Source organism: Apiospora aurea (assembly GCF_038362705.1).
Source record: "Apiospora aurea strain CBS 24483 chromosome Unknown utg000008l_segment0_segment0, whole genome shotgun sequence".
Classification (NCBI taxonomy): domain Eukaryota; kingdom Fungi; phylum Ascomycota; class Sordariomycetes; order Amphisphaeriales; family Apiosporaceae; genus Apiospora; species Apiospora aurea.
The window spans coordinates 2,258,299-2,285,356 of NW_027117395.1; the positions used below are offsets into that span (position 1 = coordinate 2,258,299).

Below are 27,058 nucleotides of genomic sequence, written 5' to 3' on the forward strand. Positions count from 1 at the left end.
TGATTGCAACACCTAACATCGTGAATGGGATAGGCCATGTAAACTATATGCATGAAGATCCTCGACAACCTATGGCGGTCATTTCTCTTGGGAGCGGGGATAAATAGGGCAAGGGAACGTCTAGCAGCCACCTTGAGAGCTTGTTACTCAGATCGTCTTCGTGCAAGAAAAGCGCTTTTGCGCATAACTTATGAGGTACGAGGATATCATGTCCCAGAGCATCACGGAAACGAGGAGGTACCGCTGAGAACATGTTTCCAAGGTCTGGGGCTTGGTCGGATGTTTACTTGGCTTCTTTTGATATGATATACGAAACGGAACTCGGACTTCGAATGCTCACAGATTGGGCATCGCGGCCGTATCCTGTATCGCTTTGGCCCGTATTTTAAGATACCCAGAACTTCTATACAATGCTTGATACCCACTGATAAATACTATACTATGTACAATGCATTGCTGCAGTCCCTCAAGATACACCGAGTTCATCCCATCATGTACCAAACTTCAATCTTTTTTCCCGTTGTACGCCGGACAACACAACACAGCACTATATCAATCTTTCTTCTCCCTCACAAAGCCATTTGCACTAGCATGTAACAAGCTTCTCCATGGCTCGTCAAGTCGCCCGTTCATCATGCGCTCGTCGGTTTCTTCGTAGTCGGCGGCTGATACTGACATATCACTTCATACCGGGCCTGGCACCGGTTCCGCAGGTTGTATATACAATGGACTCGAGTTGCTCTTAGACGTGCTTCTCGCGGTAGGCGATGCGGAGAACGAAGTTGACAATGACGGCCAGCAGCAGAACGATGGCCAGGAGAGTCGGGCCGTAGCGATCGTCAAAGCCGGCCTGTCCCCTCCTTCGTATAGAGCTCGCTCGCCAGTGGTAGGTTACGAGGGCGTAGATCATGGTGAGCATGGCCACGCCGGTGAAGAGGAAGGCCGAGATGAAGGCGGGCCGGTCACCAAAGTTCAGCATGCCGATGGCCAGGGCGCCGAGGACCACGGTGAAGTTGAGCCATGACAGGAAGGTTCGCTCGTTGGCGAAGAAGACCTTAGGTTCGACGCGGGTGGGCAGGGCTATGCGCTTGCCTATTGGCAGAGGGAGAAACAATCGCGGTCAGTCGGACGTGGTCGGGTTCGGACTAAGCATCATGGGATGGAATTCCTTATTTACCTGGGGCAGTCTGGAGCAGAGGTTGGCTCGACATGTTTATTTGGCGGAATACGAGACGGAGCGCGTCCCGTTTGGTCGGTTGTGATTGATGGTACAAAGAGTTTGTTGAAGGTTGTACGACAGCGGGACGGGACTGGGTAACGGCTGGAAGACACGGAATCTCGTTAGTTCATCTGGAGGTTGGAGATACAGCGAGATGGAGAGGTGGACGCCGAGGTAGCAACGCAACGCAACGCAACGCAACAGTGAAACAACAATTCTACACCTACAGATTCGGGCAAATCAACGACACTCTTTCGGGATCTCCAAGCGGCACAACAAAAGACGTTTGAAGACTCCAAGTTTCCCGAGCGATTTGGCTTGACCGGGCTGGAGTAGAAGAACAGTAGCAGAAGGTCAGTCGAGTATCAGTGTATGCAGGTGTAAGTAAAAGAAAATGACGAAGGGCGTGTCGAATCAGAAGCTTCAATTTGCTTTGATCGCAACAGCTACGCTACTGCTGACAGGCGATAGCAGCCACCGAGAGATGCCCGCTTTTGCGCATGATCGGGGCCCAGGCTGCTCTCTGACTGGCTGAGGAGAAGAACCGAGCGGGCTATTTACTTGGTTGTTTTGAGGGTACTTTGGTACTTTGTTACTGCAGCAAATCGAGAGCCCCCACTCTGCCCGTTGGAGAGCAAGCTGGACAGGCACGTGGGCACATTCCTTTTCCTGACTGGCCGCCGTCTTGCAGGGGAGACGGTAGATGGGTTACACAAAGAAACCCCGCGGTCCTATTGAGTAGGTACCGATGGTATCCTATTCTTCGGTAACAAGCTTCACGATAGTACTGTATCACTACTGCAAAATCAGAGCCTGGGGAGTCGCAGGTGGCTCGCCTCGGTCAGCCATTGGGAGTGTATCGACGGGGCCCCATGGAGCCTTTTTCTTGTTTGGCCCAATACCCAAACTAAAGCCTTGCATTATGTCATTATGGATATGTTGTTACGGGAATCGTTGCTACGGCAAGGCGCTTGGGGACGTCAGCAAAGAGATTTTAACCCGGTTGTTTATGATAAATGTAGATGGATAATCTGCAAACACGGTACCACCCCATCATGAACGCTCGAGATATAAATACCTGCACGTACATGCCGACTCAAACTCATAAAGATGAAGGAATAAGAGCTGATAGTCTTATCAGATTACACCAAAGAAGGGTCGCACTGCATTCAACTATGTACAAGCCAGATTTCGCGAGTCCTGCCTTTTCGAGTATGCCAAAGGAGCACTGCTGTCATTGGCTGAGTGAGGCTTACACAGTCGTCAACTGCCGGGCAGTAGAGTTGAAGTGATACATGCCTCGTGTAAGAGCGTACCACACCTAACATGACAAGCTTTCCACCCTCACGTGCCCTTGCTGCTTTGAGCCTCCAGTACTCTCTACCCCGCGGTCCTGGGCAGAGACAGAGACAGAGCCAGAGATAGATTGAGCTCAGCTGAAGAAGCTTTCCGTTCCGAGCTCCCTGCTTGGCCACCCCCCCCTCAGGCTTCACTCCCTATGATTCGGTGAGTCTGTGAGTCTGAGTCTGTGACCCTTTTGGCTAAGATGGTCCGAGCGTGTTGGAGGGAAAATGGGCGGGCCACACTGCATATGCACATCTTTGCCAGTCCTCCCTCCAGGCTCGCCCGAAAAAGAGCTGGGCAAATGAAAGAAAGAAAGGAAAAAGCGGAGGCGGGCGCCGGCCGGAGCTGCTGCTAATCTAACCTACCCGAACGAACGAACGAACGAACAGCCTGCTCTGCCTGCCCCCCTACATACAACCCAACAGACAGACCTCGTTCAATTACTACCTAACTGCATTGCGCGCGTGCCGTAACCATTACAGAATCGACCATTGCTTCGTTGACACCGCAAGGCTGTTGCTCCTAGCCGATTCTATCCGATCCAGTAGTGCTTGTAGCAGCACTTACCGCCATCCCCGTCCTGCCCGAATAATTGTCGTCCCTCCATATCAACCTTCTCGCGCGCCAGCTCCGATACACATAGATATTCTGCCTCGGCCGCAAATTCATCAAATACAACAACAATGGCTACACCTACCAACATTGTATGCGAGCCTTGCTACCGACCTTCACGCGCGACTATCCGCTAACTCCAATGTCTCCTGTAGCCCGTCGGCGCAACCCGTTTGCGGCAGATTGCCACCGATGTATGTTCGCCCACCGACCCAATCGCACCAACATTACAAAGACCATGATGACTGAACGGGTTCAACTATGAGTTAGGCTTGCCAGAGCGCCATCGGCGGTGCCGAATACTACGAACATGCCAAGGTTGAGCATTGGAACTCGTCCATTATCGTACGTGCTGTCATCCCTCGTCCACCACCACGTTGTCGCAATTCCGATAACGGCGATTTTCTCGGACATCTCCTCGATACTGATACCTCGGCACACCCCATTTCTAGAACTCCATCCTCAAGGCTCTCATTTCCGAAGCCACCCCCTCAGGCTCTCAAGGGCCTGCGCACAAGTTCGTCGTCAACAGCACGATCGTTCAGCATCTCGTCCCTACCTCGTCCATGAACAGGCCCAAGGGCGGCAGCGACAACAAGGGGGAAGAGCCGCGCATCAGCTCCAGCGATGGCGGTGGTGCTACCGCCACCGACGGCAAGCCGCACGTTGGACGCCGCGGCATGCACTCCGCTACCCAAGCCTTCTGGAACGAGAAGACCGACGGCATGTGGAGCTTCAAGTACGACGGCGGCGAGAGCAAGGGCATGGACGTTGTGATCAGCGTCATCTGGATCGCAGTGTAAGGATTTGCTGTTCTTTTTGGTTTGACACGGCCTGCGAAACGGGAAAAAAAGGGGGGGGAGACAACACAAAGGCGTACCATCTCCTGAGACCAGCGACAAAAGTCGAGCAGCGGATGCCGCGAAGAGCGACCCAGTAGTCGGGGACACGGGAGCGTACTGTCTGAGTCGAGACAAAGAACGCAAAACGTACTTCCGAGGGTGTATAGCACGCGAGTTAGCTAGGCGGGATCAGAACGACCTTTGTGAGTTATTGTACATATAGTCGTGAAGGATAGCAAACACGCCATCCAACGTAATGACAATAATTTTAACAAACTCTGTCTGTGCATGACCTCGCCGTCGCCGCCCACGATATAGATGCCGCACCTTGACGGCTTTTCATATAGTTGCAGATCATGTACAATTCTGCGGCGGCTATCAAGAATGGCAACTGGCATTTGAACAAGTCATGGAAAGGCGCGGCTATTATACAACTGCCAACGGACATTGCTTGATCAGGACTAATAAATGGCACCATCGAGATACCTAGATGATAAATGCCAAACGATGCTAATGCAGGTTCGCATGGAAGTGGATATGCTTGTGGCAGTAGTCAAATACCCCAAGTGTATACTACTACACACGGCACATCACTAAAGGTGCATCCAAAGTCACAGTATCACCACTATGCCACGGAAGACGGAAGACGGAAGCAGGCAACAGGGGAGTTGGCCCTCTACCATGCGACCCATCATGACTCGAATGAACGACTATGCATCTCTTCTGTTGGAAGCAACCGCAACGCCAAGTCCTAACAGAGAGATATCTCTGTATGTAGAAGCAGGCCATGGAAGACTCCCAAAGCCTCTGGATTGAATGGCATGTCGCGTATCCGGGTTAAGGCCCATGGGTGTTGGTCCCCGATACCCGACCATAATAACTACCCGCCCGTTTCAACAGCCTGCCCGATTTCGGGAGATGTTCGAGGGCGTGATTTCAAAGGATTCAGTTCTCTCTCTCTCTCTCTCTCTTTCTGAGCCTTACGTAAGGATGTCGTTTTTACTTAAAGGGGTAGAAAAATACCGTTCAAGTCCCACTGTTTTTAACCATTTTGTCGACAGAATCCGGCTGGGCCGTCACAGCGAGTAATGAATGTCCATTGGCCCAGCCGGCCATAAGTGCATGTACTGCAGGCATGTCTCGGCAACCAGAGACATGACATGACAACACCTTCTTCAGCGACAGCCCAACAAAGGAGAAGGGGAGGGGGTCAAAGGATTGCCGATTCAAGCAATCGTAGCCGCCGATCAAAAGACCCTGAGAACGGTCCACCACATATTCCAACGTAACAGAAAGAGGAAAAGATGGTTGCCAGGTAATATAGAGCACCGACTTCAAAAAAGGCACGAGGGGGAACGGAACGCCCTACACAACGTGACAGCTGGCCGAAGCGAACGAACGGGAATTGTTCCTGCATCGCCTGACATCGGGCCACACAAAGGAGGGTGTAAAAAGGGAAGGATATATGTAATGTAGCAGTGGGAGGTAGGTGACACAGCAGAAGCAACGACGGAGGGATCGCCCGGGAGGAAGCTAGAAACCCGGAATGCGCCTTCATCCAGACGTTAGGAGCCAAAGCCTCGCCGACTTGCGACGCAGTCCAGCTTCAGCCAATGCCCGGTCCTGGCCAATCGCTGTCCCTTCTCAGCTTGTCGCCTGTCACTGTCACATTTTCGCCTATGAACATATGTACCTATTTATGCACATGTGGCAGTTTCCGGTAGCAATATGTTTTGAGCTGTTACTTTCCTGATGCCGTTTGCTGGCTTTGCTGACATTCTGCCCAGTTTCTTGTTTGCCACCGCAATGCGCGGCTGGTTAGGGAAAGCCGGGGCGTAGGTGGAAAGAGAGCGATACGTCAAGACGTTTGGTCTCTCTTTCTCCGTCCAGAACGAACTGCGTCCACTGCTCCCTATGACGACTTTGTCAAGAAGTGCGACTCTGGCGCATCATCAAAGCTTGACGCTGGCTTGAGTACGTGCAAAATAATAGGCACAGTACGGATCAATGGCGGTCTAAAGTTCAGCAGTCCCAAACCGAGCCGGCGGGCGGCGGCATGAATGAGTTGGTGTTTGCTTTGCCTTCTTCTCGACAATGATCATCGACGGACAGACCCAAGCGGAATACAGCCGGTTCCGACCGCCTACATGTATCCAGTTTTATCCTGAATGGTCCCGCCCAAACGACGTCAGTCAGTTCAGAAAGGATGGAGGGGCTATGGATCGGGGAAGGGTATGTATGGAGGGGTTCTTCCTTTTGATGTACGGTTGACAGCAGGGCTTGGTTGCAAAAAGCGAGGCCCCAATCCCATCCTTCCATTGGCTTATCTGCGGCCTCACGATACCCCACGACACACATCATCACAAGCGATCCCCCCCCAGACCAAGCCGGCTAATTCGCACCGGAGCCCGGCGGCTAGGCTGCTCCCCTACTGTATGTATGTACATTCGCTCACAGTGCTAGCCTTTTGCCTAGATTCTGGGGGTGGGGGGTTGCGATTTTATGCATTCTTTTGCGACATCCGTTCCGGGGAGAGAGCAGAAGAGCCTCCTCCACGGGACGCGCTTTTCGTAGACCACGAGAAAGCCTATGTTTCCGCATGGCTGCTATACTAATGGCCAGCTAACTTTAATCTTGTCTCCAGCCTCGATTTCAGGCCAAGCCGTTGAAGATGGGGGAAGTCGGCATCAAATGCCAAAAGGCGCCATCTCTTCTTGGTACGAACCTTCTTCTCCGCCTGCTGTTTCAAAAGGAGGCACTCAGGCGAGGCTTGCACCGTTAGATCTGAACTCTGTATGTGGTATGACCCGAGGTGCTGGTAACTATTCACTCACTCAGCCTTTGTCACGAACCCGTCATTTCACTGGGGAATCCCCCGTATTAGCCCAAACAGGCTGGGGAATAATTCGAATGGATGCCATGGCATGTGTGTGATCAACTGTCGTCCCGATTCAGTCTACTGTTACGTATGTAGGCCAAGTATCTTTCTGGCCGTCTGAGGGGACTCCTGAAGGAAAGCCCAGAACATATGCGCACTGTTCCTGATGTGCTAGCCGGTGGGTCGCTCGGCCTCGCCTTGGGCACGAGGAAGAAAAAGAATTGGGTCGAAAAGGACCCTATCAGTAGGTATCGTGAAGGCGCCAAGCCATCAATGCCCACCTCACCCCTGACAGTCTGCTTGGTGGAAGAGGGAGGGGGCCTGGCCTGGCCTGGGGGGAGGCTTGCTTGCCGCTCACCGTTTTTCACGGGGTACTGTAAGCTAGCGAAACGAACAACCAGACCAATTTTCAATAGAGCTATCTGTAGTCGTAGTTACATCTGGGGGAAGGCCCGGAAGGGCTGTTGCAAAGCCTTGCTCCGGGATTACGAGGGAAAGCGAGAGTCAGAAGGCCTTTTCAACGTGTCGGCCTCGGCCGCTCTGTCGGTTTTGGGGGCGTCGGCTGTGCGTGACTGTCTGGCTGAATAGAGGGAAATGTAAGCAAGCAGGTTGCAGCCGACGGTGCAGGTCACACCACCATCTCCCGATCGTCCGCTATCAAACGTCGAGCACAACGGAAACCCCTGCCCAATACAATACTGCCTGCGAGCATTCTCCTCGTAACCTCTGCGGAGGGATCTGGGAATGGCAGACAAAGAAGTGGGTAAGCCGTCCCCACCATGTCGTCGCTCGTAGATTTGCCGCTTTTAGGAGAGCCCCGGCCAGCTTGCCCAGTGTGCATGGGCTGGGGGGGAAGGAGAGAGTGTGAGGAGAGATCTTTGTTGCGTTGCGTCGTGTGTCCATATAATAAACAATGCTAGGCCCCTCCTATTCCTAGGACTGACGTCTATGCTATACCACCTACCATTTCCCAAGCCCCAACATCCGAAACGACTTCATTGATATATACATCATACACATTTTCCTAAACCTAGGAAACATCGTGACGACTACATACTACTTGCTATCACCTGCTCAGCCCCAAGCCAGCCCTGAATCGTTCCCGAGAACAACGCCGCTGGTGCCATCCATTACCCGCTTATAAGATTTGCTAGCCTCTGGATCCATCGTGAGTCGCTAGTGTCGGGACCAGAATCTACACCGATCTCACGGAGCTCTCTCGGCACAAACTGTGATTTTGCCTCTTATAAGCTACTGCCTCCCCCGTACTCGCCAGCCATCTGCAAACTCAGATTCGGCTCATCAGCTCTTGAGACAAAACGTTACACACACCATACAACACATACACCCGAGTGCCCCGGCCATAACAGCGACAACACAACCACTCAGACCAGACCAGCCTGGACTACAATCGACAAAGACTATTTTTGGAGTGGTTGTGTACTCAAACGTCAAACTTGAATTCCGCAAGACCTCCCCTGCGTCCAGAATCCAATCCGTCGCAATGGTTGAGGTTTTGCGCTCGCCCTCGGAGGCGATGGGCATGGGAAGCCGCATCGCCGAGTTAAAGCTGGCTTCGATTGACGAAACAGCCGTGCTGGAACAAGACACCCCCAACGAGAAGGACCCCGGCTTCAAGAAGGTGACGACACAGCAGCGGCAACCGCGTCGCGCCTTCACATCTACCAGCGACTACCGCATGCCCGGCGCGCCTTCCACGCCCCGGGGCCACCTTGAGAAGGGTCTTTCTCCGTCGTCGAAGCCGTCGGACCAAGACTCCTACTTCCAAATCCCTACCACTTCGCGCACGCCTACTTCGCGATCACCCATGACGCCACAGCAGCATCGAGACCAGCACTCGGCTTCCGTCTCTTACTATCCTCAGCAGCCCACCCCCGTGGTTACCTCGGTACTCCCGGGACGTGGTGCTGGCGCCGCGCCCTTGGCGGTGCGCCCCGCGTTGCCGTCGCCGCAGCGGTCATACTCGGTGATGGACTACGAGCCGATCCCCTTCATCCAGCTGCCCGGCGAGAAGCTCCAGATCATGCACCTGCCGGCCGAGATCCACTTCGCCATCTTCGACTGGCTCGACCCCATCGACAGCACCTGCCTGGGCCTGGCATCGCGGCACTTCTACGCCATCCACCGCCGCATGCACGGCACCGTCCCGCTGTCGGCACGGCGCCAGGGCCCCAACGACATGGAGTGGGCGTGGCGGCTGGCGGGCCCGCTCCTGGACCTCGAGAAGAACAAGACGCAGGGGATGACGACCTCGAAGGCCCAAGACCAGGCGCAGGCCGACGCGGTCCATGCCATGGCGCTCAAGTTCCAGCAGCAGCAGCACGACCGCGAGGCCAGCCAGGGGTCGGCGGCGGCGTCGTCCTCGCTGGCGGCGCTGCTCCCGCGCGGCCAGGTCTACTGCCGGAAGTGCGGCATCTCGCGCTGCGAGCTCCACAAGCACATCCAGGAGTGGGTGCCGGCCGGCATGGAGTACTGCGAGGTGTCGCAGAAGTTCGGGCGCAAGGCCCCGGATAACGCGCGCAAGACGTGCTACCGCAGCTCGCCGCGGCATCCCCACCGCTGCGGCCGGCACACTCGACAGCAGCGCGCTGTGAGGCTGGTCTAGGATACCAGTGTCCGGTGGCTCAGTCGCCGACTCAGCAGCGTAGCGAGATGAGAGCCGAACTTTTCGAAAAAAAAAATATCGAAAAAATCGAAGAAACAGAAGAACGAATGAAACGACATGATACGATACCTATTTCTCTACGGACCTTACCCCACCTCCCTTGACTCCTACGGATGGGAAAAGAGGGAAGGGAAATGTGTAATGGAATTGCTGCTTATTGGCTGACCTGTTTTTGGGCGGCTGGATACTTACTTACATACCGGGCGTTGGACTGCGACGGACGGAAGGAGACACACGGTATTGTTTTTGCTTCAGGGAACTATGGAGTAACGATACCATCACGGGTGTGAATGCCCTCTTATTAGCATTGCTTGCTTGGTACGATTATATCGACTTGCCTCATCCAGTAGTACTTCAAAAACAAGATTTTACTGCCATACAGCCGAGTTGGCTTCGCACAAGTGAGGGAATCAACACGCAATGTGTCACCCAACATGACTTGGAACCTACCTATCAATTGAACTCACCACTCACCACACTGGACTGCTCGTCGTACTTGCACACCCAGGTTGGTGATGGCCTTATCGATAGCGTCATGCAAGATGGGGAAAATGGGCGCACAAGCACGCGATGGCCTGAATCTGTCCAGTCCGTGTAATGTCTATCGATTGCCTATCGGTATGTCGGCCCCCCAAGCTTCTGTGGGATGGCGCCACAATTCTCCCATGGCACCTTCGTCATTGTTGTATCTCCCTTGCCAAGTTGGGCAATGAGAGGGGGAGGGAAAAAAAAAGCGGCCTTCCGACTTTTTTTATCCTGGGGATTCGTTTGTGCCAATCTGTACAGAGAGAAAAAGAACTGGAGCAAAGATCCCTAAATGAAACAGGACGGCTTTGCTTGGCTGCTAAGCGATGATGGGGGAATGGCACAGAAGGCACTGGACTGGACTGGACTGGACAGACGGGACAGGCTGGACGTTGACGGACTCGAACCGGCCCAGGGTGTGGGAAGGTTCACGGTGCAGAAATTGCTCCATGTAATTTTAAATCAATAATGACCCCCGTTCGCGCGCTGGGCTGGCCCGCCCCTTTCTTTCCTGGGACATGGAGCATTGGGAACATACGATAAGCGGGAGGGAAGACACTGATTGCTTGTTGCTGCATATACTACTACTACATAGGTAGCTAGAGAGACAGAGTTTGTGTACATACTGTACAAGCGATATTTGCCTGGTGGACTGTGTACACACTGTAGCGACGTTTTGTGTAAGAGCGGTGGACAGTGTTCAATGTTCCTTATCATTGATCTGTCCTGATCGAAGGTGGTGTTTCAAGGGCCTAGGTAGGTACTTGTTAATATTTGCATGCCTGCGAGGAAGAAGCGCGCAGCTAATGTTGTCAAGGTACATACATGCATTCAGGTGCTTCGGTCTTCTATCAAGTCTATCTGTCTATCTGTCTACATATATCCAATTGAACCAACAACATCTGCATACACAAACGTACAATAGCATACTAGTCTCCTTCTCGTGCCCGCCCCAAATCTTCATCCCGTATCGCTACCTAGCTATCCGATTGATAGTGGTAGCTGTTTCGGAAGAGGCCGCCGAATCACAAAAGAGAGCAGAAAAGAGCCTAGAGAACGAGGTGTGGATTGCTTGATTGGCCCGATTAGCAGCAAAAGGCAGTGCTCACAACCCAACACGTCATTATTCAAGCGCAGAGCTCGCGAGTCCAACAAGTCCAGCCGGGAAAAACGAGCAGAGAAGACCAAAAATCGACGATTCCGCAGCAAGCAAGCAAACAAGCAGGCCGTCCAGTGGCCAGTGTGTGCGTGTTACCTGGCAGTTAATCTGGACCAGGCAGACGAGAGGACGAGTCGTTCTTCAAGTTCTTGCAGGTCTAAAGTAGTCGTCCCGCTGCGGCGCCTTCTACGCGTGTCCCACTTTCCTGCTTGCTCAAAGTTTCCACTCCACGAACTTTGAGAGCGACCCCGATCCGTCCTGGTTGGTTCTTCTGGTTAAGTAAGAGTTGGACCTGCCTGTCCGTCCTCAACATCCATGCACAACCACCACCGAAACCTTTCCGTGTCATACCTCCCCATCGGCCCTGCAGCACCGTCTGACGTTGCACGATAAGCAAGAAAGCATCGAGCCCAGGGATCCATCCATTAGGTATAATTGCCGGCTTGCAACTTTCCAAACAAGACCCATTGGACACTCTCCAAACCCTCGAGCCAACTCGCCACTGGCAAGCTATCGCCTGCCGTGCCTGTTTTATTCTGCAAACGAAACCACTTGGGATTGGCGACACGTATCGACCGACCGACCGCAGCTTCGTCAAACAGCCTCCCCTTATCTGCCGTTCCTTCTTCCTCTTGGACAAATCAAGGAACCCGGAGGCGCACGTGGGTTTGGACACTGCGTCACTTCCACGCGAAAACGCCAACATTAGCATTGGCCTGGACTGGTATTCGATAAATATCCACCCTCTGCTCCCCCCATACCTTCGCATTCCCACCATGTCTTCTCCGTCTACTTCATCGCATGGAGGCAAGCGTAAGCGCCCAACAACCGCTGCCACGACCGCCATGATGGATGAAAACCCGCTTCTGCAGCCCTCGTCCCGGGATGCCTCGGGCGAGGATGGTGACACTACTGCCCCGGAATCTGGTCGGTTGACCCACCGCAAAACCGATTCGGCCTCCAACGGCGCAAACCCACCCAGCAAGCGACAGCGCGCCAATTCGGATCGAAACTCGGGCCCCCAATCGTCTACGACCTCGCTCAACCCCGACCACGCCCCGGTCGACCCCGGTGAGCCCAGTGACACCACCGAGGCCAGCACCGACATTGCCGATCGTGTTACCCGGAAGAGCAAGAAGCCCACGGCACTCAAGGAGACGCATCTGAACGGCGACGAGGGCGAGAATGGCGATGACACCATGGCACCACCTCCGATTGGCAAATTGACACACCCCGTCGGCTACAAGACAAACGACCCACCCTCAGGCCGGCCCGTCCGAGTCTATGCCGATGGTGTGTTCGATCTTTTCCATCTTGGCCACATGCGCCAGCTGGAGCAGGCCAAAAAGGCGTTCCCCGATGTATACCTGCTCGTGGGTGTCACCGGTGACGAAGAGACCCATAAGCGCAAGGGCCTGACGGTGCTTTCGGGTATGGAGCGCGCCGAGACGGTCCGCCACTGCAAGTGGGTGGACGAGGTGGTTGAGAACTGCCCCTGGATTGTAACTCCCGACTTTCTCGAAAAGCACCAGATTGATTACGTCGCGCACGATGATCTTCCTTACGGCGCGGACGAGGGTGATGACATTTACAAGCCCATCAAGGAGCAAGGAAAGTTCTTGGTTACCCAGCGTACCGAGGGTGTGAGCACAACAGGCATCATCACAAAGTAAGGGCCCCCGTTTGCCATGTGCGTCCTTCTGTCTTTATCAGCAGCTGACAAGATACCAACCTAAACAGGATTGTGCGTGATTACGAAAAGTACATTGCCCGTCAATTTAAGCGCGGTACCTCGCGTCAAGAGCTCAACGTCAGTTGGCTCAAGAAGAATGAGCTGGATGTCAAGCGGCATGTCCAGGACCTCCGCGATAGCATCCGGACCAACTGGACAACTACCGGCCAAGAGCTCAGCAAGGAGTTGCGCCAGTTCTGGCCGGCTAGCCGACCCCAAAGCCCGGCCCCGCGCAACCGAGCCCCCGTAACTCCGGGCGCCCCTGCTGGCGACATGACGCTGCGAGAAGTGGCCACCATGACAAATGCCGCTAGATCCCCCACTACCCCTGGAGCGGAGCGAGGAAACTCGAACGAGTTCATCAGCGGTTACACGTTGGGCCTGATTGGTGGAGTCCGATCTTGGGTAAGCTTTCTCGTATATTCTACATATGACTCGCGATGGTTTTGCTAACGTAACCATGCTTTAGATGACCAAGAACCGCCGCAATGTGGGGGACAACAGCCGACCACCAAGCCGGTCGCCGAGTGACGATGAGTCGGAGGAGAGCGATAGCAAGCCGAATAACCGTGGTCGCCAACAAGCGTCGCAGCCCTCGCAAGCATCGTAGTGGGTGATATATGCCTGGGTTGCTGGGTTTATACTAGGCGTCATGTGTATGGTTTATGGGCCCGGGTTTGTGGTCACGTTCGTCTTTCTGTTTATGATGATTGCCTAACGGTGCTGGTTGGTGTCCCTTAAGGATTAACCAATGTAATGACGGCTACAATATACAATTCTTACACTTGCCGCTTATTTGGACATTATATTCATACGTTTATTTGATTGTTGTACGAGCGTTGGTGTTCCGATTCGTACGAAGACGGCGGGTGCTGTTCGAATATCGAGCAGCATCCGAGTACATTCGAGAGTACAAGATTGTTCGGAAGCTTGTTTCGTTCCAGATTGTGTTCAAGCTTTCACCAATTCGAAATCAATTCTTGTGAACCGAGTCATATATTGAGATAGACTCTGGGGGATATGCACTTTATCTTGCGGAGCGCGAGCTCGTCACCTTTCGCGCCTCTTAAGTAGTGTCTCATCCGCGCATCTAATACGACAAGTACTGCGATCATCCTCTCCTATCCCCCGAATGGCTGCATACCGGTTCCGTGATGTTAAAAGGCGCGAGAAAAAAAGGGGGGGCTCGCTTCTCCTTTCTAGCTATTCGTCTTCTTGACTTTCTCGTCCAGCAGCAATCATAGCCTTCGATGGGAATAGCACACTGGAAAGGAGTGCAGGCAGGATGGCAGGTATTGCGAAACCAGGAGGCCGGATCCAGTACCACTCTCTGGCTCTTTGCTTTGTGGCTGCTGATGAATTGGCCTCTAAGAGAAATGGCGGTGTTCCTTGCCAGGGCTCGACAATACACTTTGCCGTTTGACATCTTTTAGACTTGATTAATGCTATACAGGCCCAAAAACATGGGTAGCCATCGTGCTGGACATTTGTATAAGATCGGGAAGTCGTTGACGCAAACCCAGGGGACAATGTGAGGCACCATCCATGGGAAAGCGAAAGGATTCGTTCATGTATCTATTGGAACTGACATTGACAGTGAGGTCTTGCCACACCCATTTGGCAACTGGGCCCGCGTTCTTAGATGCGCACGCAAAGGCCGGGGAAGACGTGACACGACAAGTTGTACGTCTAGAGGATTCCTTACCTTGGCAGGCGCCCACTTACGGAAGGGTTATGCTGGCTTACTTCGGCTCCTGGCCATGAGCAATGAGGGAAAAGGATCAGGAGCAGCTACCCAGACCTTTTGAGCACAGAGGGAATGGGGGCCTGAAGTATGTGTGGCCGGTTACCTGACACTTTCCCATTCTCTCAGAATTCAATCTCGGGCCGGAGAGATGGGTGAGCGATGTATCTGCCGACATTCAGGGGTAACAGTGAGGGGGGGCTGGGGAGAGGGTACATGTTACACATAAGCCAACATGCGTTGTTGTGGCCGCCATGCCGCCCACGAATGTCCGTCAGCAGGATATGTGAGATCTCGGCCCTCGTTGATCTATATTGAGGAGGAAGGGGGCGGGTCTCACCGTTGTAAGAAGGTTAATTCTCCCGTTGGGTTGGCCGGCATGCGTGTTTCCTCCCCCGAATCACTGATTGGTATGGCAAGCCACTCTCCTTGGGGTTTATTAACTACCTAATATGAGAGAGAGCTCGTCATCATTGGAGGGTATTAATGGGAGGAACTCTGAAAGAGTGTCAATAAGGAGAGAAAGGTATATCTTCAACATCGTCGCCCTTAAACAATTACTATGCCCTGGCGGATACCATCTTCATACTCTAGATTTTGTACCTACATCGAATCATAATCATGTCAAAAAGCCCAGTCCGAAATATATGAAATATCCAGTCTGATACCTCCCAATCGGTAATTGGCGATGCCATATCTAGTAAGAAGAGACGTATAAAACGCTTGTGTTCAAAGGGCCGTGGTAGAGACCCACGGATATCTCTATGATCCAAAGACGGGAGGACGTATATTGCCATCACCAGCGAAAGTGGACCAAATGAACATGTTGGCATAACAGGCAGAAGTAGAATGTCTGTTAGTAGATACACATCTAGCGCATAGGCAAGGCCCAATAGCTTGACCAAGCGCCTAGGAGGGGGGGAGGCAGCACCCGGAAGGACTTCCTGGGGACGATCCGCTTGTTCAGAAGTTGTGCCGCGGCAGATCCTCCCACGATATCCAACATATTTTGGGTCTTCTGGCGGGTCATACAGTGGATTATGTAGTTCTCAGCAAGAGGGAAAACGGTCCTACTCGGACTACGACTTCAGTCTAGTGCTAGCAAAACGCACGATGGTTCATGAGTGTCCGCGTGCGCCGAGTAAAGCAATCCGAAGATTTGCTTCACTGCGCTTCCTGGTTTTCAGAGCGACATATACCCCGTGGTATTATTCGAGGACTGCCATGCCGGAGGGCCCATAGAACAGGGATTGTAGGGAAGTTCGCTCTACTGCATGGTGAGTGGAAAGGGAGGTGTAAGGGATGCTGTTATTTGCTGGGCTGGGCCAATGATTAGGTCACTAGCATGACACTCAACATGTGCGTCTCGTGTGCAAGCAAGTTTTACTCCTCGTTCAGGGATTCGAAACCAGGCTTACCATACACGATCTCAACGAAGGGAAAGCCACCGAAAAGTGACAGGTGACAAAGAGATCCAGTAATCCAACTCCCGTAAACCCCCATCTCCCCTCTCCTCGCCCTGGGATCCCACTGTTAAAAGGCATCCCCAGTGGCGTCCGCGTGGAACGTAGAAATATAACATACGGCATTCTGCATAGTACGGACGCTCCCCGCTTATGAAAGCCCCCGTACTCAACTATCCATCCGGAACGTGCTAGGGCGTGCTCGACCTGTCTCCTGGGCAGTGAGCCGATCCTCACAGGATGCGTATAACCGCTTCCTGTCCCGAAGCATAGGGACCGTACCTTACACCACTCGATTATACAACGTATAACAATATGCTGTTGTGACAGTCCATCCCGACCTTGAAAGCTATGCTCACCGAAATGCATTATACTTCACCGTAGGTAGGCCTTCGGGTCAGATCAAGCGTGTTCCTCTCCACGCAAATATCAGTAGACGGCGACTACTTCCTTAAACAGGAAGGTCTGGCGAAACAACTGCCTAGCTTTCAATCAGTAGGAGCAGGCCATGCATATTGGCCAGGGACGAAAGCGAAACTCACGCGACAACGCGTGAAAGAGGGCGAAATGCAAATATCGTAACCGTCGTCTGTGGCGGCAATCTAGTTGATACATGCAACGTGGGACTACCCCATGAAGCAGATAAGACGTTAATCTTCCGCTTGGCTAAGCCCGTCCAATAACATTGCCTTAGGCATGAAAACCTACCCTTGCTGCTTGTAGGATCATGCAAAATGCATCCTTCAGGGTCACACAAGCGTGTGGCCCAGTGTGGCCCTACTTGCGAACCCCGAAGCTGCGCTGAATGCAGGATAGACCACCACCTTGTAACAATCTTGTACATGTACGCAGTTGATGAGAGCTTTTCGGGAGCCATCCAGCTCAGGATAACGGGCACCTCAGGTGACATGGCAGCGCGGCAAGGTCGGTAGGGCGCAAAAAAAGCCGATGATGGCTTGGATCAACATCTAGCCGTATAGTATCGGAAATGAATCCTACCGTGATTGGTATATTGTGCTCCGAACATGCTTCCGTCCCTGAAGCTATGATCAGGACGGTATATTCTGGTTCGGCAGGTACGTCAAGCAAGCAGGCCACCGCGGTCTCGTTGGTCGGAGGCCGATGTGTAAGGAGCTCACCACCTACCGCTCCTGCAGAAACGGCGTTTCAGGCTCAACGATCTCACCCAATTGAGTAATAAGATTCGGTGCCACGCTCCTTTGGCTGACCACCCAGCCGTCCTGCTTGTGGAGAAGATGTAGCATGCCACTGCTGTTGCATGCATGCTGTCAAGGCGACATTGGTTAGCCTGTGAGCGTATCAGAACCCAGTCACTCGCCTGGGTCTGCTAGTGGCTCGTGGTAGACCTTATAACCACGTGGCAGATAGGGTCTTCCCATCGCAAGGACTGCCATTACCTTGCTATCGATGGAGGATGATGACATCTTCGGCCTCGTCAGCTCGGCCAACGTCCCGTTGGAGCACCGATACGGCAAAGTCAAAGGAAGCACCCCTGCCACTTGAAGGATGTCTTGGTCTAGGCCACGAATACTTGATTCCAGATACCGGAAAGCTTTGGCCCCTGGCCCGGGACGAGAGCTAGCAGCCGGCATGCTGGGGCCTCTTGTTGGCGCCATTACTGACATGCGATGTTTGGGGAAAGATGCAGAGCATCACTGTTAGTCGTTGAGGACCCCATGAGTAAGGCTCCGCCACGAAGCCTTCCTTTGACCAAGACCCTCGCTTGCAGTACCGCAAATAGCGCGATCATTGCAGCATGAAGAACAAACACTCGAGGAGCCTAGCGATGCATGTAAAGCTGGCATCTTCAGCGACAGCAGCATAGCCAGCTTTGATCCTCGATGGCAGCGCACATTCTATAATGGGGACATTTCACACACATGGCTATCGGACCGACTGAAAGTCACGATATGCTGAAGCAAAGTGCTTTCACCTGAAGGAGGGGTGCTAAGCCAGGACAGGGCCAGCATGTGGCACTCGAAGATGCAGGCACATAAGGCAGGCAGTCAGCATAAGAGCCAACAGTTCATCGCCTGTCTCCACAGCCCGGCTCATGCGAGGGATGCTGCCGCACTGGGGAACAGGACGGGAAGCCTGCTCTACAGTAGTACGAACAGTCCAAGCTCGCGATGGAGACCTGGGGCGGAAACCCCCAACAGGAGACGGGCAGTACACGACGTCTTGATGGGGCGAAGACCGCTACACAGAGCGCAGAGCCGTCGGGACAGCTGGAGACACCCACGCCTCGAGGCCATGGGTATGACGCTAGCCGGCGGCACCCGCAGAACGGATGGAGTTGGTAGACAGACGGGTGACGGGATGGCCAGAGCCGCCTGGCAGGCCACATGGCTTCATGGATCAAGGGGTAGGTGGGTGGATGGATGGCATGCGAGGGATAGACGAAAAAGAAATGGAGTATGTAAGATGGGAAGGGAAGGGAAAGCAGCAGGAAAGGTTGCGGCTTAGCAAGTCGTTGAGCCATTCCATCAATCAAATTGATTGATGTACCTCAAGCAGCCTTGATTACTTGCACAGCAGAGGTACTTCTGGTGTCTGGTGTGAAACAGCGGGCGCCTAATCTGGTGCCACACGCTCCTCCAGTGCTTCGAATACGGACTGCCGCGCTTGCTACGGAGGCAGGCTTATGTTTGCTTGTACCTCCACCTCCACCTCCAGAATAGACTGTCGAGGAGCGATGCCATTCTGCGCGGGAGCAAACGCCTGTCAGCATAGAGCGAGGAAGGTAAGACATTCACTTCATGACTGCAGGACGCAGCGAGATGTTTGTTTCCAAGCCTCAATAGGGAGAGGGCATTTGAGAGAAAAGAAGATCTGGGTGAGTGGCAGTTGGATGAATGTAGTGATGCATCGTTCAATGGCAGGCACTGAGCGTTGATGCCGTGGAGACTATTAATAAAAACCTAAGCGCTGAGGTTGTGGCGGGGCAAATTGAGATCGAGGCTTCCAAATGCAGGAAAACGATAGTAGTGCTGCATGCAAGTGCGCCTGCCCTGCCTGCCCTGTCGGCCAATTCGGGGCTACCTAACAGAATCAAAATTGTGACGCGAGCAACGAGGGGAAACACGACCTCACCTATCAATTATAGATTGATTCATTTATGAGGATAGATGGTTGGTCTTTCATTTGGGCTGTATTGGGCCTTTCTCTCGTCGGATCTGCCCTGGACGAGATTCCGTCATCAAGCTATAGAACAGGAGCTGACAGTTGCCGGGCGGCCATGGGCTCTGGAAGCTTGAGGGGGGGGCAAGGAACACTTGAACCGATCCTTACCTGACTGTCCAATGATGGCGGTTCCTGGAAGAGGGGAGAGGGGAGAGGGAAGGGGGAAGGGGGAAGAGGCAAGAGGTAAGCGCGCCTCGCTTGTCCGGCCTCGACCTCCAGTTGTGCCGTACACCAGACGGTAGGTTAGGTACTCGGCATCCTTCCATTTGTTCTGCGCAGCGAGCTAGGTTGTTGTTGCATGCCTTGGCTGCTGTCATCCAGTTGATGACTTCCATGCTTTCAGTTGTACGACGACGACGTCGGATACCCTCGAGACTATTCGCCGTTTCCACCCTCCTCTTCCACATCCGGCCGGCCCCCGTTTCGCATTTTAGCCCCCAATGAAAGGCTGTCAACGAGTGCGTCGCATAGGCAGTAGGTAGGTAGGTATGTAAGGTATGTATGTAAGTAGGTAGCACCCGATCAAGTAGGTATGCATGTATATGCTGTGATGTACCTACATAGGTAGGTAATCTCCAATACTCCAACGTTGAAACTGCCGAATCGGATCATTTTTTATGTCCATACCATCTACATGTACCTACCTAGATTACCTAGGTACGTAAGGATGGTTTCTTTTTTGGATAGCTTACAGAGGTTCTATCCAATGTCCCATGGCCCATGTCCCATGTCCGGTATCAAACAGTCCCGTTCATGGTCAATCCGCCCCCAACGGACAAGAGGCTCGGAACCGCGGCTAATAGCGCCTAACTGCCGCGGTCGGCTCCTTCCTTTGAATCCTGGCCGTTTTCTTGCGGGAAGCTTGGGCTTGCTAGGGCAACTCTATTTCCTTCCTTGCGTCGGCCGGCGATACCGACATCCATCTGATCTGTCTTCGATGCCATGAACGCTTCCGACGGGCTCAAATCTTGCTTGGTGAATGTTCGGTCAATGGCGGTAGGGCGAGGGCAGCTGCAGCGCCTCCCATGTCCTCCCAGCTTGTGCGTACCACAATAATCTCACTTTCTTACTGCCTTCCCAATTGGATGCGTATATAAAAATAGCTGTTTGGTCGCAGTCGGGTGTCCAATGGCCTTGGGCGAATTGTCTAAGCCCCTCCACGCCCAGAGCCACCCTCCACCCTCCTACCCACACCCACCACACCAGGATACACACACACACGCACACAACCGTTCTCCAACAACACCCTCCCATTTGGCCGTCTCCAGAGAAAGAACCCCTGGCCTGGCCGTCTTCAAGGTCACCCCTTGTCGCCCGTATACTGTACCAACACTGCGGGCCGTACTTGGCAGTTGGGTCGAATCATGTCCCGCCTTCTTCGACAAGAAAGTCACGGCCTCGAAGCGATAGACGCACACGGTGACGGGAAGAAGCGTCCCTTGGCCCCTAGCCGCCTGCCCGCAATACCTTCGCTTGTCTGTGTCTGCCTTACAAGGTCGGCACTGCGGCGGGGCTTCTGGGACGGGTCGAATCAGCTCAATTTCCCTTGCGCGCCCTCATCCCCAATGAGAGTTGGGCCTGGCCACGCGATGCAATCTCCATGCTGACGGTCTCCGCTCTTTCAAGACAACGCAGACTTCTCAAAACGGCACAGTCTTGTGTCATCGAGAATCGCTCGACGGCCTGATTTGCCCGGAATCGCTGCCTGTAATCTCACCCGACTTTTCGGCCAAACACACCTGCCTTCTATTCTCTTGGATTGCCCACAACACAGGAGCTCATCTTCACATGTGTGTTCTGTGTTGTATTTGCGCCCGCCATCTCTAGGCAACTACTGCGAAAGGGCTTTTTTTATGTTGATCGCCGCAAGCACACATGGCGGCCACTACCGACATCTTTCCCTTTTCTACCCTCGTCTCGGATCGGGCTGCGGGAGATCTCGCCAGAAGTATGCAGCTCATAGCAGCCGAAAGACCAAAGGATCACCAACCTACCCAGACCCAGGTGGTCGTTGCCCTGCAGCCAATCTGTCTTGCTGGCTGTGCAAACCGGCAATAAGCAACCCGTTCGTTTGGGTGGTCCAGCGACTCCCCGACTGGACTGACAAGGGGGGTTGGATACTTGCCCAGGCGCTAGCTGCGCCTTCTGCTGTCTGTAAGACGACCTGCAGCGTGGCCGATTTTCTATTTCGCATACGGATACTCAGTCGTCGATCAGACCACGGGGCTCAAGGCAACCAAGTCTCCAGGCATGAGGGTACATTGCGGGACCGCGAACCCTATGGGTTTCCCTCTTTCTCACCCTTTCTTCCTATATGGTTACATACATGGACTCGGTCTCTCGTCCTGCTACCAGGGCGTCGTTGCGCCGCAGTCTTCTAAGTTATTTACCCATTCGGGCTAGTGCCTCTGCTACACAATAGGTATTCTCCTAGTTATGGTACCAAGCCCAGTCCACTGGGTTGGACGTTTCGTTCTGTCCAACCTCGAGTGGGCTGCTCCCTGTCATTGCTGTGGAGAAGTCTCCCTTGTGCGCAAAAGTACTCGACAGTTGAACCCGAACTACAGAGCAAACCAGGTAGTTAGCAAGGTTTGTAGGTACAGGCCTCTGGTACAGGTTGCCCAAAAAGGGGACGACGAGGCCACCATGTACTCGTACCCCGTAAATAGCATCTACGACATAAGCCACGCTGTACCTGGATTGTGAAGGATTACTTGCAGTATGCGCGAGTATCTTCGCACCACCCATGCTTCCAGCTGGCAGGGGTACTGCTATTCAGGACATCCTCCATGGACATGTGGGTGATAACATCTGGTCGAGGATGACACTTTTCCTGCTTCTACCTCTTTGTATCTTACTCAACTTTCTTTCCCCGTTACCCGCGCCTACTTGGCCTCTTGACGCGTCTCAATATAGTAATTTCGGCGGCTTAGCCCTCCTAAAACTGTCCCATTCAGGTACATCTCAAATCAACGCAGACTTGCCCGCACCCCATACTTACAACATACCGTTGTTACCATCCGAACAGAAGGCTGAGATATACTCGGAGTCTCCTGTACCCGACAGTACCCTTGTAACCTCAGTCTTACTGACAACGGTTATTTCCATCTCGTCACTCTTAATTTATCGAAGGGTAGAGGGCTGTGTCAGCTGGATTACTAACTTTGTCACAACCTGATTCCCATACCAACGATAAATCTACCACCATGACTAGACGGGAGAGAGCTAGCCTTAAGTTTATAATGGATGTAGAAGACGATGAGCTCCCCATTATTAAACCAAAGGACTCCCCGTCCTCTGGTGCAAGTCGGAATCGAGATACATCATCGGCCTCAGCCTATATCAACCCCCAGGAGCAGGATCAACGCCAACTTCCAGACCCGACTAGGAAACAATCAACTTCAAGCCTTTACCATCAGTCTACCACCGCGGCATCTTCTTCATCGTCATCACCAGCTTTTACCTCACGGCCTATTCCGACTGCCGAAGCCAGCAGCTCCGGCGTGGAGGAGATGAACCAAATGCGTGGATATGGTGGCCCGGGTTCTGGCGCAGCTGGGGGATCGGGTCAACCGAACCGTCCCATGTCGACCCAACCAGAGCCACCGGTTAAGTTAACACCGATCACTGGCCGTGTAAGCAGGGCAAAGAAGGGAGTGCCAGTTCATGTCTGCGAGATTTGCAAGCCCCCAAAGGTGAGCACCACTGTTCGTCTTATATACTGGACGATTCAAACTGACAATACCAGACATTCACACGAGCCGAACACCTTCGGTGGGTTTATTTGACCTCTACTCTAATAACGCTGGTTTTGCTAAATTTCATCTGATAGACGCCATCAATTGAGCCACCAAACGCCAGGGCATCCGTGCCAGTATCCTGGTTGTGACCGGGCCTTCCACAGAGCTGATTTGCTTGCTCGCCACCAAACCAGACAGTATGTTGAGGAAATCAGTACATTGCCCGAGACGGCACCAACTAATGCCATGTTCAGTGATCAAGAAGGCGACAGAGCCTCGTCAAGCACAGGAGGCCGAGGGAGAGGGGACAGCCGGCCACCATCTGTCAACTCACCAGATGGTGGTTTCTCGACGAGTCACGGCAGTTCCAGTATGGCGCCCAACGATTATACAACATCTTATACGCATAGTCATCAAAATTCCGGTGGTGATTGCGGAAGTTATCCATCGCCCTCCGGTGGATCGCAAGGACAGGGTGAACGGTCCTCCTATGTTCTCGATAACTCTGGCGGCCACATGTCTTCCGGCTCACCATACACCGAATTTGCTGCCCCACGCACGCCTATCTACATCGTCACGGAGGGACTTCCATCAACGTCACAACATCCAGGTTTTGATGTGCCACCAGGCCTACAGTTCGACTCCTCCCCTTGGTCTGGTAGCGGGATATCCACCCCGTCTGACGGCCATGCCCGCAACTATCGCAGCTATTCGCCAAACTCGGACTTGCCCATGGGGAGCAGTGGCTTCGGCTACACACCAGTCTCTCCCGGGGATACGTTCGATATGTCGACTGTCACGCCTCAATTTGGCTCTTGGCTCCCTTCACCCCACAACCATGCATATACCCAAGTGATCGACCCGAGTCTCTCGTTCCCTGAAGAGAGTCTCTACGACCACACGACCCACCCCCAGGCTTTCACTTCAGTTCGTAGTCCGACCCCACCGAACGTGTCGTCACCCGTACATTCGGCTGAATCTTTAGTCACCCTTGCTCCAGCAATACCAGACGCGCAGGCAATGGTAAGTCGCCACAAGGACTTGGCACTCTCGGGAACCATCTTTGACCCGGCCTTCCTGACGGCCTTCACCTTGCCCCGTCCGACCCTGAACGCCATCCCCGCGTTCCTCGACATATACTGGAAGCGCTTCGACGTTCTTTTCCCTCTTGTGCACCGACAGAGCTTTGAAGCCGCACCGAATGGTGTGCTGCGGTGTGCCATGGCCGCCATGGCCACGCAGTTTCTTGACGGCAGGGAGGATCGCGCCCATGGCTATGTATTGCATGATATCGCGTCTCAAGAAGTCAAACGTGTAAGTGCTGTCCCACCTCGTCGTCCCAATACGTCGGCGCCGAATCCTAAACAGCTCTCCCAGGCGCCCCATTGGAACGTTCAGATCATGCAAGCGATCCTCCTGTGTGAATTCTTTGCTCGGTTCAGAGGTAGGAAAGGGGCGGTTCGCCCTTCAGAGCGCTTCCAGAATTTGTACTCTAGAGTGAGTTCCCTGACTTCTCCTATATCTGTCTTTGGTTCCGTTACATACTCTCTTTTTCAGGATCATCTTTTCAGTCTTGTTCTTTCTTCTCCCGTCTCGCAATGGCACCCATACTCAACGTCTCCCTTGCAGGTCGCCAGTCCTCAAGTCCCAGACCCCGCCTTTGCGTCGCCTACTCCCGCAACCACCCTCGAGGGTCGCTGGGGTGAATGGATCGAAGCGGAAGCTCGCCGTCGGATGCTTGCCGCATGCTTTGTTCTGGACGTCCATACCACCATGTACCATCAGCTGCCTCTTGTACACCGTTTCAACACGCCTTGTCCTCCAATACCTTTGACCGCTGCTAGCAAAGATCTCTGGGCTGCCCTATCTGCCGAGGATTGGGATGCCGTTCGCACTGCTGGCTGGCCTAATAACGAACCCTCTGTTCTCTCGGATCATACAGTCACCATCGAGAACATTGCCTCTGCTCCGCCAATGGACAACGCCGTCTACCTCGCTTCGGAGGCCCTGCGTCTCCCTAGATCTGACAATTCTACAAGCCTCGATCTTTCAACAACAATCGATCTTTCAATGACTGGACGCATTTCTAACCTTTTTTGGCGGGTCCGGTATTGCAAATACCTACCTAGCCCTTCACTATACCCCTTTACACGACCTACTCGCCGTTTCTGGCGAATCCTGGCTGTTTGCTCGGAAGATTACCGGCCCTCGAGAATGGGTACAACATCAGAACATGCTCAAGGCCTGGAGCGGCAGCATACAATCCGCTGCTGCAGTCAAGTTTTCCGCAAAGGCACTTGTTGCCTTTCTGGATAATGGTAATGACTATGACGACAATGATAATTACAAACACGACGACACCAAAACCACATCATACACATCCAACCCTTCTTCAGCCAAATCCCCCCACACGGCAACGCGTTCGTACTTGGGATGGAATAAGAACGACATCTCGGACCAATGGGCGCTCTATGTCAATGCCCTCATATGCTGGGCCTTTGGCAATCCGCATAGCCGTGCTACCAGCAAGACTGCCCTGGCAGCCCCCGCAACGACAAACAGCCCGAACACCCCAGTTTCTGAGAGCGCAAACAATCCCTCGAAGGAAATTCGAAGGAGTGAACTAGCAGCGTTGAATTGGCTACGTACGATCGCAGATCTTAATCAAGCAGAAGATGTGCTCGTCTTGCGTGGTCAGCGACACGAAGCACTCGCCGTTTTGGCCATGGTTCGGCGCAGACTGCAAGCAGAGGCAGCAATCGGCGAGAGAAGCAAATTGCTTGTCGACAGCTATACTGTTCTGAGCAGACTTGAGGAGACTGCTTCACGGAACTGACCACCTCGCCGCCGCCGTCGCCACGGCAATTTGCTTTCGAATTCTGGATACGCATTTTTCTTCTGATACCATCATACTTTCGCGGCCGATTTGTCTACCGTGTTCTCTCATTTTTGGAGTTCTGGGGTGGTCTGTTCCCATGTTTCCTGTTCGATTTCTATCTTATGTCCTCTTTTGCGGTCGGTGTGCACGCACAAACCCCAAAACCCTCCCTTACTTGCATTATACCTTGGGTGGTTAGATATAGATGCATGGTGCCAAGATGCGTGGCATTTCACTTTTGGACGAAAACGGTGCATGGGAGTGAGTGAGAGGTTTTCTTCTGATATTCTCCCCCTTTCCAGGTTTTCTTATCATCCCTTCTTTATTCTCTGGGCGGGAGAGATGGTTATACATAACGGCCTGTACGATCTATGATATATTTTCCTTTCATCATGTCTCTCCTTTACATTCTACTGCTTTATTCTATATTGGGCGTGGGATGGCGAAGACCGGGAGACATCAAACAGCGGCGGCGTGTATGGTTGCTTTGTTTTATACATGTGGGAGGCTTTACATCAACAAGCATGGAATCCGGCGAGGTTCCTGGCCATGGCGTTTTTATTGGGCGGCTTTTCCTCTTCCTCTTCTTTTTCTTTTCTTTTCTTATTCACATCCAGGGGCACATTTTAGTTTTCATCCTTATCTCGAGTTTGGGTCCTCGCTCATTTATTTCTCTTCTTTTCCCTCTCATCCCCTGCTTGTTTCGCATTACGAAACGAAGTTGTCCTCGTGGAAAAGAGATTACGGTCACGAACTGGACGTCTGCATACATGTTGGTGTGTTTGGACAATAAAGATTCTTGATTTCTCTTGATTTCTCTTCTTAAAACAATTAAAGGAAATAAAAGGAGTCCTCCTCTTTGGACATCATCATCATCATCACCAATTGTTGTTATCGCCTAAACTTCAAGTCCGAAAAGTGAACCCCGCACAGCAACTCTGGCTGATGCATCCAGAGTTGGCGGGACGTTGAGCCAGCCACGTGGGCGAGAGCCGAGGCTGACTCTAAAGTCGACGCCCTGACTTTGACATG

At 53.1% G+C, this 27,058-nt stretch overlaps 5 protein-coding genes across 5 annotated transcripts; 4 read left to right on the forward strand and 1 right to left on the reverse strand.

Moving 5' to 3' along the window:
• Positions 1-742: 742 nt before the first annotated feature.
• PG986_012166 (uncharacterized protein) lies at positions 743-1,211 on the reverse strand (the record flags this gene model as incomplete). The annotated part of the gene is made up of 2 exons (XM_066848388.1): positions 743-1,092; positions 1,178-1,211. 2 exons carry the CDS (start codon positions 1,209-1,211, stop codon positions 743-745), a joined length of 384 nt encoding a protein of 127 aa, XP_066695084.1.
• Positions 1,212-3,246: 2,035 nt separating this feature from the next.
• On the forward strand, positions 3,247-3,978 carry PG986_012167 (Tctex-1; the record flags this gene model as incomplete). The annotated part of the gene is made up of 4 exons (XM_066848389.1): positions 3,247-3,267; positions 3,331-3,369; positions 3,446-3,520; positions 3,628-3,978. The coding sequence occupies 4 exons, from the start codon at positions 3,247-3,249 to the stop codon at positions 3,976-3,978; spliced, it is 486 nt and encodes a 161-aa protein (XP_066695085.1).
• A 4,421-nt stretch (positions 3,979-8,399) lies between these two features.
• On the forward strand, positions 8,400-9,521 carry PG986_012168 (uncharacterized protein; the record flags this gene model as incomplete). The annotated part of the gene is made up of 1 exon (XM_066848390.1): positions 8,400-9,521. One exon carries the CDS (start codon positions 8,400-8,402, stop codon positions 9,519-9,521), a length of 1,122 nt encoding a protein of 373 aa, XP_066695086.1.
• Positions 9,522-12,041: 2,520 nt separating this feature from the next.
• Positions 12,042-13,607, forward strand: PG986_012169 (cytidylyltransferase; the record flags this gene model as incomplete). The annotated part of the gene is made up of 3 exons (XM_066848391.1): positions 12,042-12,934; positions 13,006-13,402; positions 13,467-13,607. The coding sequence occupies 3 exons, from the start codon at positions 12,042-12,044 to the stop codon at positions 13,605-13,607; spliced, it is 1,431 nt and encodes a 476-aa protein (XP_066695087.1).
• Positions 13,608-22,650: 9,043 nt separating this feature from the next.
• Positions 22,651-25,984, forward strand: PG986_012170 (uncharacterized protein; the record flags this gene model as incomplete). Its single annotated transcript, XM_066848392.1, has 5 exons — positions 22,651-23,103; positions 23,157-23,182; positions 23,241-24,645; positions 24,706-25,251; positions 25,391-25,984. The coding sequence occupies 5 exons, from the start codon at positions 22,651-22,653 to the stop codon at positions 25,982-25,984; spliced, it is 3,024 nt and encodes a 1,007-aa protein (XP_066695088.1).
• Between the last annotated feature and the right edge of the window lie 1,074 nt (positions 25,985-27,058).